The following is a 17736-nucleotide window of genomic DNA, read 5'->3' as shown; positions in this document are numbered from 1 at the left end:
TTATAAAATAATTTTAGAAAAAGTATTATAATTATAAGATTTAATTTATAAAATAAAACACATGTCATTAATTTTGTATTGTCTAGTTTCTTCCTTGAAGAGATTGCGAGATGAGGGAAATGACAAGATGGTCCATTATTGCAAAAAAGTATTGAATAATATTTATGGTTAAATGAAGTATTTCCAGTTTCAATGTTTCTAGAACAAAGTTAAGTGGTTTATATAATATAATATATAGAATACGGAAAATGCATGTATGCAAGTTTTGTTGAAAACACGATAAGTTGGACCTCCATCTGTGGGCCCAACTTTCTCATTCGCTCGCTTGTCAGAATCGCTATAGTGTTTGGGACCCACTTCCCATCACATCAATGTTAAATTCCAAGTACCCAAAACCCATTTCTATGCTTACAAAGAGGAAAAGCTAGAGAGTGAGGGGTTCCTAATTTCTGTAGAAGACGATGGATTTGAGATGTTCCTTGGTGTTGAACATGTTTAGAAAACTGAACGATGTCGTGTAACTCGTTTCATTTAGAAAAAAGAACAAAAATCTACTTGTTTCGATTATGTTGTCTTTGTCTCCATGTCTGTGGATCTTGGATCTGATAGAAATTTTCATGATGCGAGAATCACATGGGTTATAAGACATTGTAACTTTTCTTTTAATGAAAGACCATTGTAACTAATAACAAAGAAAATGAAAACAACAATAAATTAAACTGGCATATATAAAGTTTGTGAATACAGTTTCTTAAATCAACGATGATCACAAGAAAAGGAAAGCACCCGTGAATGAAGAGGTGAAACAGTAAAGTCAATATGGAAATATTGACCAAAAAATCAATTATTGGAATGCAAATTGCAGAAGAGAGTGAAATAAAAAGATATAAATTGAGGGGAAGGTCGGTTATTGTAATAATGTAAACAAAAGAAGGGGAATAAAGAAATGAAGGAGGGGATATTTTTATTTGAGTATAGATCGCGAATAGCTTCTAGAAGAAGTAAATTGATATGTGGCAAAAATATTAATGACAATAAAAAAAAATTCTTGAGTAGATTTTTTGTTTCCTACACACAAAGTTATGATGATTATGATTTCAATAACTAACTAAAAAGCAAGCAACAAGTAGCAAATGAGGTATCCATTTGGTGCCAATTGCATATGCATAGGATAGGCCGTTCCAGCTTTTCAATATTAATCCTTAGTTGTCGTTTTCAACAAGTCCCACTTCTCAATCAAACCCCCCTTACCTTCTAGAACACCTATTGATTGCCATTGCTTTGTCACTCAACTCAATTCAACCATGTCCATGTGCAACCCTCTATAAATCCCAAACCTTCAACCTTTCTCCCTTACAACAACATCATCTCCACAACCTAAACCTAAACCATATCCACTTCTCAAACTGCTCTTCTTCCTCTTCTCATATTTAGATCAAATATCTTTTATTCTCTCCCACTCTTTCTCAGACTTGTCCTACCAAGTTGCAAACTTGCATCTCAAAATCACCTCTTTTTACAATTTTGGCATATGGGTGTTCATTAATTCAGTGATAAACCGTTTTGATCATCGTTTTCACTTAGTTTTCTGCTATGATGGAGTTGATTTCGGGTCTACCGGAGGATGTGGCCCGAGACTGTTTAATTCGGGTTTCGTACCAGCAGCTTCCCACCGTGGCATCCGTGTGCAAGGGGTGGAAGACGGAAATTCAGATGCCGGAGTTCCACGGTCAACGGCGGAGCACGGGGCACGCACAGAAGCTCCTAGTGATGGTCCAGGCGCGGGTTGACCCGGAAAAATCCGAATCGGGTTCCACGAAGCGCCTAACTAACCCGGCTTATCGGCTCAGTGTATTGGAACCGGTTACGGGTAACTGGAGCGAGTTGCCACCACTACCCGAATTCAGTTCCGGGTTACCCATGTTTTGCCAGGTAGTGGGTGTCGGGTACGATCTGGTGGTTATGGGCGGGTTAGACCCGAATTCGTGGAAATCATCGAATTCTGTGTTTGTTTATAATTTCTTGTCGGCGAAGTGGCGCCGCGGGTCTGATATGCCTGGTGGGCCCCGTACGTTTTTCGCGTGCGCGTCGGACTCCGACCGGACGGTGTTCGTCGCCGGGGGACATGACGACGAGAAGAACGCGCTGCGGTCGGCGTTGGCTTATGACGTGGCGGTGGACCGGTGGATTTCGCTGCCCGACATGGCGGCGGAGCGCGACGAGTGCAAGGCGGTGTTCCGCCGCGGGAGGTTGGTCGTCGTCGGCGGTTACCGGACGGACATGCAGGGAAGGTTCGAGAGGAGCGCGGAGGCGTTCGATGTTGCCACGTGGAATTGGGGCCAAGTCGAAGAGGGCTTCTTGGATTCGGCCACGTGTCCGAGGACATTGGTGGACGGTGGCGATGGAAAAGAGACAGTATATATGTGCATCGGCGGTGACTTGATGGCCATGCGGGGGGACACGTGGCAGAAGATAGCGGCGGTTCCGGGGGAGATACGCAACGTGGCGTACGTTGGATCATTTGATGGGACTCTGTTGTTGATTGGATCAAGCGGCTACGGTGAAGTGCACATGGGTGTTATGTTTAATGTGAAGAGTTGCAATTGGAGCAAACTGGAAAGCCCAGGGGGGTTTAGGGGCCATGTCCAAACCGGTTGCGTTTTGGAGATTTAGACTAAAAATACGAAAAATGGAAATTGACTTTTTGATTTTTCCACGTGAAGATGATACAATATAGCTATATAGTTATTTTGTTCTGTTAATTAACGTAATCTTTTTTGCATTAATATTATGCATCCTTGCATTAATGCATGCATACTCTATTATCATAAAAATTTGTTTCTACCATAACAAGTTCTGAAAAACAAAACCATAAATATTTATGATTTTAAATATTTTAGGATTCAATATCATCAGTGTAACCAGAGTTTTTTTTTTTATGTATTTACAAATTTGGAAATTCTGTATTTGGAGTAATGCCCAAGCCTTCACGCCTACGCAATGGCACGTCTCTTCCCCTTTTTTTCTTTTCGTTAATGTTGTTTGGTTGTTATTACGGTCCCCACAATTCCCTTCTTTGCCCAATTGACGCCTGGCCCAAACAAGTAAACCACACAACTTTCAAGTATTTATGTTTGTTACAATTTTCAAACTACAGCAACTTCAATTTTATAAATCATCTATTTATGCTTCACATTATTGTATTCATCTACCGTAAACTGCGAATCTTTTTGAAAATTAATAGCACTGTTAACTTTTTATATATGAAAATTCAAGTATATGTTTATGTTAATTCCTGAAATTGTTTTACTTCTAGTCTTTCATCTTGTAAAGTGTGATTTATTTCGCTTTTAATGTAAAATAACAGTAATAAAATAAAACAAATGACCTTTTGTAGAATTAAGGAATGAGGAGATTGAGACGTGTGATTTTAGAGACTAGGACGTGTCTACTTGAATTTTATATGGTCACACTTATTTTCCATGATATAAGTTTATGAGGATACTTTTGACTTAATTTCACCATGTGTCAAAATCCGGCACTGAACATAGGGATGAAAGGCGTAAAGTTATAGAAAAGCCAATGTGAACTATGCATTGGGTTTTGAGTCCCTGGTGTTAAATGGAATGGAATTTCTCTTTCATTTTCTTCCTTGCCTTTTCTCGAAATACATTAACTCTGTTTTATTTGCCTTTACCCCATAACACAATCAATATTGAGCTGTGAGCCTATAATGCTGTGCATAATCTGTGTTAAAAAAGTATGTCACTTAGTCCAATGTTCAATTAATTGCTTTATATTTCAAGTTTTAACAACACAGACACATATATAATGCTTGTACCTTCCCAAATGGAGCTAAGACAATCAAGAGGGGGTTGACAATTGAAGCATAAAATGGGCCTTTGCGCACGCACCAACTAAAGGAAATGAGAACCCAACTTACTCCACAAGACCCTCCTTAACTAAATTTTGGATTTTGACCCAATTTTAGGTGCTGACAACTTTTATGGGCCTTGTCAAGATTTTTCGGGTCCTTTTAATCTGAGGAAATTACTTATTATACCCTATTTTTTCCATTTTATAAAATATCCTTACTTTTAACTTTTGTTCATCTTGTTCTTGGTCTTCATCTTGTGCTCTCGCTCTTGGGCTTGGTTTTGTTTTGCTTTCATTCTTGTTCTTGTTCTTGTTTTTTGGTTCTTAGTCTTGCTTTCTTATTCTTACTCTCGTTACAGTGGGTCTTGTTCTTATTCTTGATCTTGATCTTTGTTCTTGTTTTTCTCTTCTCTACTTTCGTCTGCTTATTAATTATTCGTCTCTATATTTACTATTTGTACTCTATGACGACTCTTTCTGCAATATATCATGCACCGACTCCAATATTCTGTCAATATATTTGTCAGTATCATTCAAGAAACTATGCACATACATAAAATCTTAGAGATCGTCAACTATCAACTACTTTCACTTAAATCATAGAATTAAGCTGGCCATAACTGTCCAGGGGTTCTTCTTTTACGTCTTTGGTGTCTGATATGAGGGTGTTACGGAATTCGTTTTCCAGGAGTGCCATGGATTGGGTAGGGAAAGATAAAAAATGTTATTTTAATACCTCAAAATAATTTGAATTCAGATTAGAGAACGATGGTTTCCAGTATCAAAGGGGAGCAATTTACTTTCGCATTTAATTAATAATTCACTTTTTATTTCGTTTTTGGCATGTTCTTTCTCTTTTGTTAGGGTCAGAATTTGCAGAAAAAAATAAAATAAAAATTCCTTCATGTCGATTTTATTAATAACATCTGAATAACAATTTCAGTATAAAAGAATGAGGGTATTACAAGTGCCAAGCAGTTATTTACTTCTCATGCAACCTACAAGAATCTCTACAAATTTCTTATACATATGATGCTTCAAGTACATCCTCTGCACCTTTTTTCTTCCTTGCATCCCCATTTGCTCTCTTGCCAACCGGTTTTCAAGTAAAAACCGAAGATTCTGTGCAAGAACATGATTCCCTGGGCGTCCAATAGGATGAAGAAGACCTGTCACATTATGCTCAACAATCTCTTGCGTTCCTCCAGCATCTGTTCCAAGCACCTACTCCAATATGAACTGTCAATATTTATTTGTACCGTTCAAGAAACTATACACACACAAAATCTTAGAGATTGTCATGGATCAACTACTTTCACCGAATCATAGAATTAAGCAAACCTAAGATAATCTACCCTACACATGATATATTTCCATTATATAATTAATAATTTGATCCAATTTTGTATTATTTTCCATGGTGGGAGGATCTAACGAAAGTTCACTGAAATTTTGCAACCTTCACCTTAAAGTGATAACAGAGTTTGACTTTAAATAAGAGTAAATTCAGAAAATTGTAATTGATTTTTTAAAGATTAATATATTAACTAGTTGTAATAACTTTTCGTTAGCCATGTAATTTAGTTGAAGGGTCTTATAAATAGAAAGTGAGAGAGTAATTTTACATCAATAACACAGCAGCAGTCTTAAGAACAATTAATTTTACATTTCCAAGTAACAATATTTCAAATGAAGAAACTACCAACACACGTCATTACAAGATATATCCATGGAAATCGAGTTGGCTATCATACCGGAAGACCAAATGCCATTGCTTCTATAGTCACCCGTCCAAAAGTTTCTCCCAATCCCTGTTCACCATTTTGCATATTAGCAATAGATTTGCACTTCAATAAAGTCAATAATACTTGTACAATAACAACAATGCCTTATTAGTATGTGGGAGCTAAGCTGATAGATTCAAACTGACATTTTCATTCACAAGTCAATCATTTCTATTACATGATAAATAATTTGAAAACAGTTTACCTGAGAGTTTATGACATAAACATCTGCAGCAGAGTAAAGTGAGGCAACATGCGTTGTGGATGGTGTCCACAAAACTGACTGAGACAAGTTTGAATGTTGTGACAAGAAACTTAGAAGACGTTTAACATAATCCACCTTGTTACTCTTAGATCCCACAGAACCAATGAGAACTTTGAGAGATTGTTTCATTGTTCCATTGTCGTGTGACAACACTTTCCTCCTTCTGTGAACATAAAAGCACACATCAATAGTGCAATGAATAAAGTTGCAACATTATACTACCATATACTTTATTATTAGATTCATCATTCATGCAACCTTTTTGTAGAATTGATGGAGACATTGTTCAAAGCTACACTGCTATCCTTCAACAATGGCAACAATTCTCTAACTCGATGTCTTCTAGCCATGACAGATAGGTATTCTCCATCATCTGATGATTCATTGATTTTCTTATCATCTTGCAATGGTCTATGTTCTACAATGGAACTTGCTGATTCAAGAAGCAGTAGTTGACCCTTCCCACGGTTGATGCTACTGAGAGATATCACAAGCAGATCATTATCTGTTAAGCCGATTTCTCTTCTTACTGAATCTCGCATCAACATCCTCTTCTCATCCATGTTCTTAGCAATAAAAGATGTAATATTAAGTGTAGAAGGAATTCCAGCTACTAAAGCTAGTTCATCATTAACAGACAATGGAACAAGTGCAGGTTGAGATTTTAATTTTATGCTTTCTTCTTCACACCATTTTTGCCATTGCTTAGATTGAGATTCGGAAAGAAAAGCCAACATCTTCACTTTCTGCAAGACATCCTTTGAACGATTAAAGTACTCTCGTCGGTTTTCCATAATCCACCAAGCAACATGATTTGCACCAGCGGGAAAATGTTCAATGTATTGTTCTGGAAGCATATAAGACTATCATATTTTAGTAAGACACTTGTAGAAGTGTGGAGTTACAAACTCATGGTTTCCCACTTTTTCATATTGTTTATAACCCACCACATGATATATATCAAGGTTCTCATCTTGATAATGGTACAAAATTTGAGAATAAGCTCTATTCTATGGGTAATCTTAACCGCTTCTTCAATCAATTCTCAATGTCAGGAATGATTAAAAGGCTAGAAGTTTATGTTTATATGAAAGAGGCAAGGCATGGAGAAATTCCTGTGTCAGTGTCATTTAGAAAGATGATGAAATTAAACACGTTTCATAACATGGTAATAAGTGTAAGTCCTATGCCAATAATTTTAGAATTAGTATGAGGATATGAAATTAAGCCTCTGACACTTTTGTATCATAAGTTTTTAACCTTTCTGTTGAACCTATATTTTGAAGTTGTAAAAACTACCAAGCATTATTCTGTTACACAAATAGCTAGAAATTCATGTCAATTATTCATTGACATGTGCTTCGTACTTTGAGTTTAAAAATTATTTACCATCAAACAAATCAGCTTTCCAACACTATGCAAGGAAAAACTTAATTAATCTGTTCATACCAATCCATGAAGCACAGACAGCTGATCCAGCAATGACAAGATCTGCCTTAATTGCAGTTCTGAAGCTGAGATCTGCTTTGTCTTCAAGCACCTTGATTCGTCTCCTAACAAGCTCTTGCATCAAACCACCCTTCTTGCTAAGCACAACAGCTGAAACAGAAGCTCCACAACTCAAGAGTTCGGTTGCCAACTCCAGCATTGAAAGTGGAGCTCCAGTCATAGAAAGCTCATGAAATATCAACACAAACCTCTTGGACCAAACAAGGTGTGAAAAGTCCTCCTTCTTGTTACATGTTTCAAAACGCTTCTCAGGTCTCCGTTGAAGAATTCTATCCTCTATTGAACCAAATGGACCAACAAGGAATCCGTAGGTACTATTCCTTTGAGGAATTTCTGGCTCCTGTTCCTCTATACCACTGCTCTCAACTTTTTGCTTAAGCTTCTTCTTACCGCGTGTCTTACCTCTCAAAGCATGCATTGATCGCCTCCTCCTTTTCTTTGAGTTAGTTTTAAGTTTTGATGGAACATCATTTTCTTTCTTGGCCAAAGCTACATCCATTGTGTTACCAATCACCACCTTGTTCTCAACTTTTTCAATATTAACATATAAGGAATTGTTTTTGGCAATCAAATCATGATGATGATTGTGTTCACTGTCTGAGATTGTATCAATTGGCCTGCTTCCAAAGCCGGATAATTCCTCATTCTTATTATCATCATGTGCCCACCTGGACTGAACAGAAAATGCAAGATAAGCCCAAAGGGTAATCAGAAACAACCACCATAGTAACCGGTTTCTCCCAAAGCACTGTGTGCCACCCCTGCTTTCTCTTCTTGGTGTTAAACTAGAATGTGGTCGCCGAAATGAAGGAGAGTGTTGTGGAGTTGATCTTCCAGATATCGTATATTTCAAACTGCTACCTGATTTTGATGAGCACTGCTTATTTAAATTTGCCTGAATTTCTCCTCTGTTGTTGCAATCCTCCATTATTTTCTTAACTATATCATTGTAGAAGCTTGAAGCCCCACTTGAAAAATCATTTCCTTCTTGGGATAATTGAGTTCAACATTGCTGCTGCTCTCTCTATGTTTCCAACCATACGTAGAAAATTTTAGCTTTATCAAGAAAGAAGAATTAAAAGGAAAAAAAATTGTAAGGAAATGCTCTGTTTTAGTTATTGGTGCATTTTTCTTAGCAAACGAAAAGAGATGAGTTAATACATGATTTTCTTCATGGCGAGGATCAGAGCATGCATTACATGGATCCCTTTTAACGCTTTCGAGATGTGTTGCTACAACAAGGATCTGTGCTTTCAGGGTCAACGATCATTCTTGAATTGGGTCCTTGAACTGCAAGAGAGTTTAACAACAAAGAAGTGGAAGAAGAAAGACAGAGGAGGCCAGAGTGGTCTAACAGAAAATGGCTGCATGTGCATCGCACGTGTTAGGTTGGTCAACGAAAATAAACTCAATTTTCTTTTATAGACCAAAGCATAAATTATTGAAATAATTATTAGAGGGGGGCTCGCAAGTCGCAACTACTTTCATCTACAAGCTTGGATGTCACGTCAGAGTATTGGTAAATGATAACGAAAGATTCTTTCAATTTCTATTATTAATTAGCTTTATTATTTTTTGGATCAACATTTTCATTATAATTAGGTAATTGATACTATAGTTTTAAAACAACAACTAAATGTTCATATTTAAAAAAAATTGTTACTTTTTATCAATTTTATTAAAAATATTGCAGTTATTGCTTGACAGACGAACTGAATCAAACATGCACTTGACTCGAATTATTGGTTAAACTGGTGATGCAGTGACTGATTCACGCGCCATGATTTGAATTATAGTTGAAGGAATTTTCCTTATCGTATCCGTCACATGTAGCATTATTTGCTTTCATCATATATTCATATTTCTCTTCCCAGGAATGCTTTTACCACTAAATCCTTGTCACCAATTGCAGAAGAAATTATGTCCTTTCTTTGATTTAACGTTACCAAAACAATGATTTCATTAAAAGCCTAGAACAGATCTAACACAAAAAAAAATTTCATATTAATGTTTCTTTCACTATGGTAGCAGGTTCAGGTCACTTAGGAATGGATTAGCTAAAGACCAAAACAACAACTCTTAAAAGTTCACTACTGGATAGAAACACGTGACATTATAACATTGGACGAACATAAAGATGATGCTTTTACTCTTCCAAATTTTGGGTACCATAAATTCATCGTTAATAAATCCCCCTGTTAATGCACGAAAACAGTGGATAGTATGATGGCAAAAAATAGTCTTTTCAGGTCACAATAGCTGAAACAATTTGAAAAAAAGAAGAACTTTTCAGTTTAAAATAATTGAATTTGAAAGAAAAGAAAAACGATGTATTAAAGTTGTCTCACAATACATAATATATCCACAGGGTGAGAACAGATAACTAACAAAACTACTTACATGAGAAACTTAAAAACGCCACGATACAATCAGCTGCAGCACAACGATTAGGGCCCTCTCCTTCTCGCAACACTCTTAGGCATGTGATTGTGATCTCTTCCTCAAGTGTTGGGAAACATGAATTCCTTCGAAAAAATCCAAAACAGCAACCTGCAGGTCCAGTTTAGAATACTTAAGGTAGTTCACTACATGTGTTCCATTCTGTACGCTGCTCAAGTTCCGCCTAAGAAATGCATTATATGCTGGGAGCAGCTTCTCTAATATAGATTTTCTAATCTCCTCCCTTAATTGTGAATCCGGTATCAACCTAGCAGCTTGGGTCCTATGAACCTTTTCAAACATGGCGTTGAAAGCCTTCATTTTTTGTTTCATAGGACTGTTAAAGATCACATAAAGAAACCCATGTTTCGCTGTACCATCCAATCCCTCGTCTTTTAAACAATCCAATACCCTCCCCCAAGTTTCTCCCTGGTAGCTAGTGGTAGCCCGCTGGAATTTCATGGTTAGCTTCTTCAAATAATCATCTCCAATCATGTGCATTAATTCAGAACAGCTTTTTACCACATTAAGAATGAAGTGGAGATTGTTCATCATGAACAGGTGAGACAAAGATGAGTCCTTATATTGCTTTGACTCACCATTCAACTTAATTTGCAATTTCTCAATAATCCAAATTAGGTGAATAGCTAACGGGGTTTTCCCTTCCTCCTCTGTGATGTCAGCTAAATCCATTGATGGCTTTAACACTATAAGCTCATTCAAAGTTTCCTCGTAAACACAGATAAGTTTTAAATAATTCATGACATATAGTGTCAAGGGGTGAATTGCTCCACCAGGGACAACAACCTTAGAGGTGTCCCCAGCCACAGCTTTTTCAAACTTAGACAAAGTCCCATTTACACCCTCAGCCAACCGAGAGAGAACCTCAACAGCCTTAACGCGTAAGCACTCACAGGATTTAAAGTCAAAGACATCATCAAAATCAGGAATCATAGCTGCAAAAGCTTCATACAGTTCTAGAATCTTGAACATCTCGTCAGGTAATGACCTGGCGGTTATGCAAATAGCGTCCGCAAAGTTGAGAAACTGAATAGCAGGTTCCTTCACAGTTTCCATGAAGCAAGCATGATCAATATCATCCCCAACTCCATCAAAGATTTCCTCACAAAACCTCTTCTCTCCGGCAAACATGGTTCTAACACAAACCTTTGAAGCCTCTATCCATAAGTGGATCTTGGCCGCAAGCGGAAGCTGAACATCATTGATGCCAAGCCACTTGTAATATGCAAAAATACCAGATTTCCTAACACTGGCATAAACATGTATGCAGTGGTCCAAGTACCCAGATGATATCATCCTTTCGGCGATGCAACGCAAGTCGTTTGTAGCATCGTAAGGTATCTCGCGGAACCTGCTAGGGAGAAGAAGCATGTCATGATCATCAACATGTCGTCTTGCCGAAGGTGAAGCGTTGAAGCGGAGATGACCGAAGCAAGCACAACCCTGTTGGGGTTCTTCTTCTTTTATTTCTTCTTTGGTGTTGAGATGGTGAAGGTAGGAAGTGGGGTTGGTGTGGGAGATTAGAATGTTACGGAATTCGTCTTCTAAGCGTGCCATGGCGATCGGAATTGCACTCTCGTCGTTTGAGAGCTGGATTTCGTCGACGGCTTGGAGGTAGCACTCCGCCTCTTGCTGGTCGCCGGAAAAGATCATTTTCCGCCGGAATTCATCGGAGTCCCACCGGAAAATGATGTCCAATGCTAAGTTCTCCATCAATGGATTGGTAAACGATGATAGAACGAGAGACCCCAGAAACGATTTGACTTTGGTTTTGGGTGTCGAAGAAGACAAAAAACAAAGTCGTTCTAACCAGTCGAGAAGTCAAAGAAAGTTTTCTTTTCTTATGTTTTAAAATTTATAAAAGAAATTATGGACATTTGGATCAGTATACAGTGAATTAACAACTAAGTAATGTATGAGTAAGATCATACTATAACAGAAAATTTAATATAAAAATATAATAAACTGTTGTAATTTATTACTGGAACATTGTAATACTAGTCTTGCATGAAATGTGATTTACACATTTTTTTCTTTACCTCTTTTTTAGCTACAAATATTATTATTAATGTGCAAAAACATAAGGTGTAATTTTACAGTCTACGTTGACTTAGCAACTTCAGCCGATAATCATTTTGCACTTTTTTTTTTCTATTTACATATTATTAATGCGTAAATACATCGTTTAATCGTTCTTATTTTTTTAAAAAATTAACGTCATTTCTTTTCAAAATTATTATTTACATTTTTTATTAATATTACATGATTTAAATAATTACTTTAATAATAAAATATTTAAAATTAAAATAATGATAAATTTTTTTTCAAAGAACTATTTTGATAATATAAAGCTTTAGAGAATTAATATGATAATATAAATAATTTTATACGATTGCATTGAAAGTTTTCTATATTTATTAATTATGAGATTTATAAATATATATATTATAAAATAATGATTTTTAATTACATAATAATTCATAATTAAATAATAACATACAAATTATTTACACTATCAATATATTTTATTTAAATTTAAAACACAATATTAAAGTTTAACCTTGAAAGTGATTTTTATTTCCTATCCAGAAAATAAAATGGAGACTGAAAATGATTTGTGCTGTTATGAAGTAACATTAAATCTATGGGGTGGACAAACTCTTCCGATTTCAAGCTAATACATAGAGGGTAAGTACTTACTTTTCATAAACTATGCCAATCTTCACAATATTAAAATCTCATTCCTCAGATCCTGCACGGCAAATCTTGAAACTGCAAAGAAGAAGAAATAGCAAAATGTGTCATTGTTTCTAAACTTGAAGAATAACTGTTGCACACCTCATGTTTCAGTTGAAAATAAACAGAGGAAGCAGAGTATTTTATGTTTCAATTGATATAATATAAATCCTTAACCCAATCATTGTGTTCTCTCTTCCTCAATTGCTGGGAAACACCTTCGAACAAATCAAAAACAGCGCCATGAAGGTCCAAATCAGAGTACTTGATGTAGTTCTGCAAGTGGCTGTGATGCCACCAAACAAAACACCTATATGCTGAGATAAGATTGCCTATTGTGGATATTCTAATGTCCTACCTGAGTTGAGAATCCGGTATTAACCAAACGGATTGAGTCTTATGAACCTTATCAAACATAGCATTGAAGGCCTTAATTTTTTTTTTTTTTTCCAAAGCACTCTCTGAGATCTTGCGACACATTCCCTCATTTGTTAGACAACTTAACACCCTCCCCCAAGTTGCTCTCTGGTAATTAGTGGCAGCTTGACGGACTTTCCAAGTCATCTTCCATCATCTCCAATCATATCCTTCAATTCAGAACACCCTTTCACCGTCTTATGAATATAGTGTACATTGTTCATTATGAATAGTTGGGTCAAAGACGAGTCCTTATATTGGGTGGATTTACCATCCAACTTAAATTCCAATGTCACAATAATCCAAATTAAGGGAATAGCCAATGGGCTTTTCCCTTCCTCCTCTGTGATGTCAGCTAAATCCATATTGCATGGCTTAGACACTATAATATCATTCAAAGTTTGCATGTAATCACAGATAAAATTCAAATAATACATGACGTAGGTGGTCAAGGGGTAAATTGATCCACTTGGAGGGACAACAACCTCAGACGTGTCACGAAGCACGGAACTCTCAAACTCTGACAAACTCCTTCTTACAGCCTCAGCCAACCGAGAGAGAACCTCAGCAGCCACAACACGTATTGACTCAGATGATTGAAAGTCAAAGACCTCATCAAAATCAGGCATCAAACCTGCCAAAGCATTATACAGGTCAAGAATCTTGAATAGCATGTCTGAAGTGGGGTTTATGCAAGTAGCGTCAGCAAAATTTAGAAACTGAATCGAAGGTTCCTTCACAGCTTCCATGAAGCAAGCATGATCAATATCAGGACCAACTCCATCAAAGATTTCCTGGCAAAGCTTCTGCTCGCAACCAAAAAAAGGTCCTAACACAGAACGTGGAAGCGTTTATCCAGCGCTGGGTCTTGGCCTTGACCGAAAGCTGAACATCATCGATGCCAAACTTCTGAAATTAGCAAAAATAGTAGATTTTCTAACGCTGGCATAAACATGGATGCAGTGGCACAAGTACCCAGATGATATCATCCTTTCCGCGATGCATCGCAGGTCGTTTATAGCACCGGTGCTAAAAGGTATCACAACCATCTCGCCCAAGATGCCAGAGTGAAGAAGCTTATCATCTTCATCAGCTGAAGCATCATGTCGTTTTGCTGAAGCGTTTAAGCGGAGATGACGGAAGCAACCATAACTGTTTTGAGGTTCTTTTTCTTCTTCTTTTGGTGTTGAGATGGTGAAGGGAGGAAGTGGGGTTGGTTTGGGAGATTAGGATGTTGCGAAATTCCTCTTCCAAGCGTGCCATGGCGATCGGGATGGCGCTCTGGTCGCCGGAGGGTTGGATTTCGTCGACGGCTTGGAGGTAGAGCTCTGCCTCTTTCCGGTCGCCGTCAAAGATCATCTTCTGCCGGAATTCCTCGGAGTCCCACCGGAAAATGATGTCCAATGCTAATTTTTCCATCAATGGATTGGGTAGACGAAGATACCGCAAGAAGAAAGGGATTGACTTTCGTGTTAGGTGTAGAAGAAAGAAAGATATTGACTTTGGTCGAAGTAACACAGGAAGTAATGGAATTCGCAAAAGTATAGTTTTTCCTTATTTATTTATTTTTTCATTTTGCACGTTCTTCGCTATACTCATCTAATTCTGCGTATTTCTTTGTATCTTACCCCCTTTATTTTTTAGGCTTTTGTTTTATATTAATATTGTAGTCATCTTATAATTTTTTAAGACATTTTTTAATTATAAAGAAATTTAATTTATCTGTATTTTTTAGAATATTTGTTGAAAATTTATTTAAATTACACGTCAGTATGACGTTACTTTTTTTAAGATAAAATTGTATCTACGAACTTGCTTAATCTTTGCATACAAGGAGCATAAGTTTCGATTTGATTAAGAATGCATTTTTTGGAAATATATGTATCTTGTCAGTGAACTTAGCTTAATATTAACATACAAGCAGCTATCCATACTAGCATAAAATTTTTTGTTCTTTAGATGCTTTCATCCTTTTGTTAATACTTCAAATTCAATAAATAAAATTAGGACCATACAAGCAGCTAAAAGTCTGGTATATAAATATAGATGACGATTTCGAAACAATATCCATTAGCTCACATTTCATCAAGGTAAATGCTATGGTTCCCAGGAGTTTGTGAGGCATTTCTTCATTTTGAAACCCAAATAAACACAAAGCACCTACAACCAAAATCATATATGCATTGAAAGTTTCATGGTCCTCACTCATAACGCATTTGAGTATGTGCCTCATTAAATTGCATAGGATGCTCAAATTGCATGGTTGAGATCTCCTCCTCTCAGTGCTGGGAAACAGGGATTCCTTCAAAAAGATCCAAAACAGCAGCCTGTAGGTCCTGAACAAAATACTTAAAGTAGTTCCCTAAGAGGTCACCGAACACTTGAAAACCAACAAATATCCTATAGGCTGGGATCAGCTTCTGTAATATAGAGTTTTTAAGGTCCTCCCTAAGTTGCGAATCCGGTATTGACCAAACAGCTTGAGTCTTATGAACCTTTTTAAACATAGCATTGAAGCGCTTAATTCTTTTTCTCACTGCACTCTTTGAGAAGCCCCTGCCTTTTTTCGCATACAATCCCTCATATTTTAAACAATCCAATACCCTCCCCCAAGTTGCTCTCTCGTACCTAGTGGCTGCTTTCTGGACTTCCCTGATTAGCTTCCTCAAATAATTATCTCCAATCATCTCCCTCAAATCAGAACACCGTTTCACCCCATTAACAATGCAGTGGACATTGTTCATCATGAACAGGTGGGACAATGATGAATCCTTATATTGCTTTGAATTAACATCCAAATTAAATTGCAAAATCTCAATAATCCAAATTAAGTGAATTGCCAAAGGGGTTTTTCCTTCTTCCTCCTCTGTGATGAAAGCAAAATTCATCAAATCTGGGGAGAACGATGGCTTAGAAACTATAAGTTTATTCAAAGATTGCTTGTAATCAGAGATAAATTTTAAGTAATTCATGACATAGGTGGTGATGGGGTGAATTGCTCCACCAGGGACAACAACCTTAGACGTGTCCTGAAACACAGTTATTTCAAATAGAGACAAAGTGTTTCTTACAGCACAAACCAATCGAGGCAGAACCTCAGCAGTCATAACACGTATGGACTCGCAGGATTTGAAGTCAAAAACAATATCAAAATCAGCTAAAGTTTCATACAGGTCTAGAATCATGAACAGCATGTGAGGGGATGAGGGGGAGCTTATGCAAGTAGCATCAGCATAGTTGAGAAGCTGAATGGCAGGTTCCTTCACAGTTTCCATGAAGCAAGCATGATCAATTTCAGGACCAACCCCATCAAAGATATCCTCACACAGGCTCTTCTCTGTAGAAAACAGGGTCCTAACGCAAACCGTAGAAGCCTCTGTCCAACGCTGGATCTTGGCCTCAAGCGGAAGCTGAACATCACCGATGCCCAACCTCTGCAAAGTGGCAACAAAAACAGATTTCCTAACGCTAGCATAAACATGGACGCAGTTGCCCAAATACCCAGATGATATCATCCTTTCCGCGATGCAACGCAGGTCGTTAATAGCATCGTAAGGTATGTCACCAAAGCGAAGAAGCTTATCATCATCATCGTGCCGTTTTTCTGAAGCGTCAGAGCGGAGAAAACGGAAGCAACCGCAACTGTTTTGAATTTCTTTTTCTTCGGTGTTGAGATGGTGAAGGAAGGAAGTAGGGATGGTGTGTGAGATGAGGATGTTGTGAAATTCGTTTTCCAAGCGTGCCATGGCGATGGGGATTGCGCTTTGGTCATCAAAGCTCTGGATTTCGTCAACGGCTTGGAGGTAGTGCTCTGCCTCTTGCCGGTGACTACCAAAGATCATCTTCTGGCGGGCTTCCTCCGAGTCCCATTGGAGAATGATGTCCAATGCTAAGTTCTCCATCAACGAAGACCCAAGAAAATTATTGACTTGACTTTGGTTTTAGGTGTCACGAAGAAACGTCCAAGGCTTTGGTTACAGAATGGACGAAACAGATAAAAGAAACAGAGAACAATAAAAGGAGAGTAAAAAGTCAGAGTAAAAAAATGTTTTATTCGGAAAGGTAAAAATATATTAAAAAATATAAAAAATTCCATAAACAAGTAAAAAAGAAGAACAATAAATAAATTATTTTAAAAATAATAAAAATTATTATGTCTAATAAAAATTCAGTGAACAAACTTCTAAATTTATAACAGATAAAAACAAATCCTTATAAATTAATGTTAACTTTTATTAAGTTAAATTAGAATAATAGTTTATTAAAAAATATTAACAGTAAAAAACAATATGAATATAACACTCATTCATGTAATTTTTTATTATTATCTAATAAAAGTTGTTCATTTAACATTTAAAAAATTATTATAACAAGCATATTACTTAGTAATATATGCAGTACTTATAATCCTGAATGATGAAATACCATAAGCAGCATATCTTTTTTACTGAACATTGGAGAGAAAATGACACATATAAAGGTAATGTTTATGTATCAACCCTTAAGGGCGAGTTTGGAATCAAGTTGAAAGAGAGATCTACTAAAATATTATTTTTATACGTATTATTAGAAATCAAAATATTTAGAAGCTAAGTGAAGAGTTGAAAATGGAATAATTTCTGCAGTTGCGGTGTTAAAACATTGCAATTAATCCATGCAATAAATAAATGGTATTAAATTAGAAGCAAC

General features: G+C 36.8%; 4 protein-coding genes and 1 pseudogene across 4 annotated transcripts; 1 reads left to right on the top strand and 4 right to left on the bottom strand.

Annotated features, from left to right (window-relative positions):
• Window positions 1-1306: 1306 nt before the first annotated feature.
• LOC113857125 (F-box/kelch-repeat protein At1g80440-like) lies at window positions 1307-4278 on the top strand. The gene has a single exon (XM_027488875.1). It carries the CDS (start codon window positions 1594-1596, stop codon window positions 2671-2673), a length of 1080 nt encoding a protein of 359 aa, XP_027344676.1. The 5' UTR covers window positions 1307-1593; the 3' UTR covers window positions 2674-4278.
• Window positions 4279-4854: 576 nt separating this feature from the next.
• LOC113857122 lies at window positions 4855-8582 on the bottom strand. Its single transcript, XM_027488871.1, has 5 exons — window positions 7375-8582; window positions 6238-6772; window positions 5866-6088; window positions 5631-5687; window positions 4855-5100 (listed from the first exon to the last, which is right to left on the bottom strand). The coding sequence occupies exons 1-5, from the start codon at window positions 8360-8362 to the stop codon at window positions 4855-4857; spliced, it is 2049 nt and encodes a 682-aa protein (XP_027344672.1). The 5' UTR covers window positions 8363-8582.
• Window positions 8583-9019: 437 nt separating this feature from the next.
• Window positions 9020-11695, bottom strand: LOC113857123 (exocyst complex component EXO70B1-like). Its single transcript, XM_027488873.1, has one exon. The coding sequence runs from the start codon at window positions 11605-11607 to the stop codon at window positions 9910-9912; it is 1698 nt and encodes a 565-aa protein (XP_027344674.1). The 5' UTR covers window positions 11608-11695; the 3' UTR covers window positions 9020-9909.
• A 1085-nt stretch (window positions 11696-12780) lies between these two features.
• On the bottom strand, window positions 12781-14509 carry LOC113857219 (annotated as a pseudogene).
• A 522-nt stretch (window positions 14510-15031) lies between these two features.
• Window positions 15032-17013, bottom strand: LOC113857124 (exocyst complex component EXO70B1-like). Its single transcript, XM_027488874.1, has one exon. The coding sequence runs from the start codon at window positions 16947-16949 to the stop codon at window positions 15327-15329; it is 1623 nt and encodes a 540-aa protein (XP_027344675.1). The 5' UTR covers window positions 16950-17013; the 3' UTR covers window positions 15032-15326.
• Window positions 17014-17736: the final 723 nt, after the last annotated feature.

The sequence above is a fragment of the Abrus precatorius genome, unplaced genomic scaffold (genome assembly GCF_003935025.1).
Source record: "Abrus precatorius isolate BTA unplaced genomic scaffold, Abrus_2018 Scaffold153, whole genome shotgun sequence".
Lineage (NCBI taxonomy): Eukaryota > Viridiplantae > Streptophyta > Magnoliopsida > Fabales > Fabaceae > Abrus > Abrus precatorius.
Note: the sequence above shows the minus strand (reverse complement) of the source record. Positions and strands in the feature narration are given on the sequence as shown.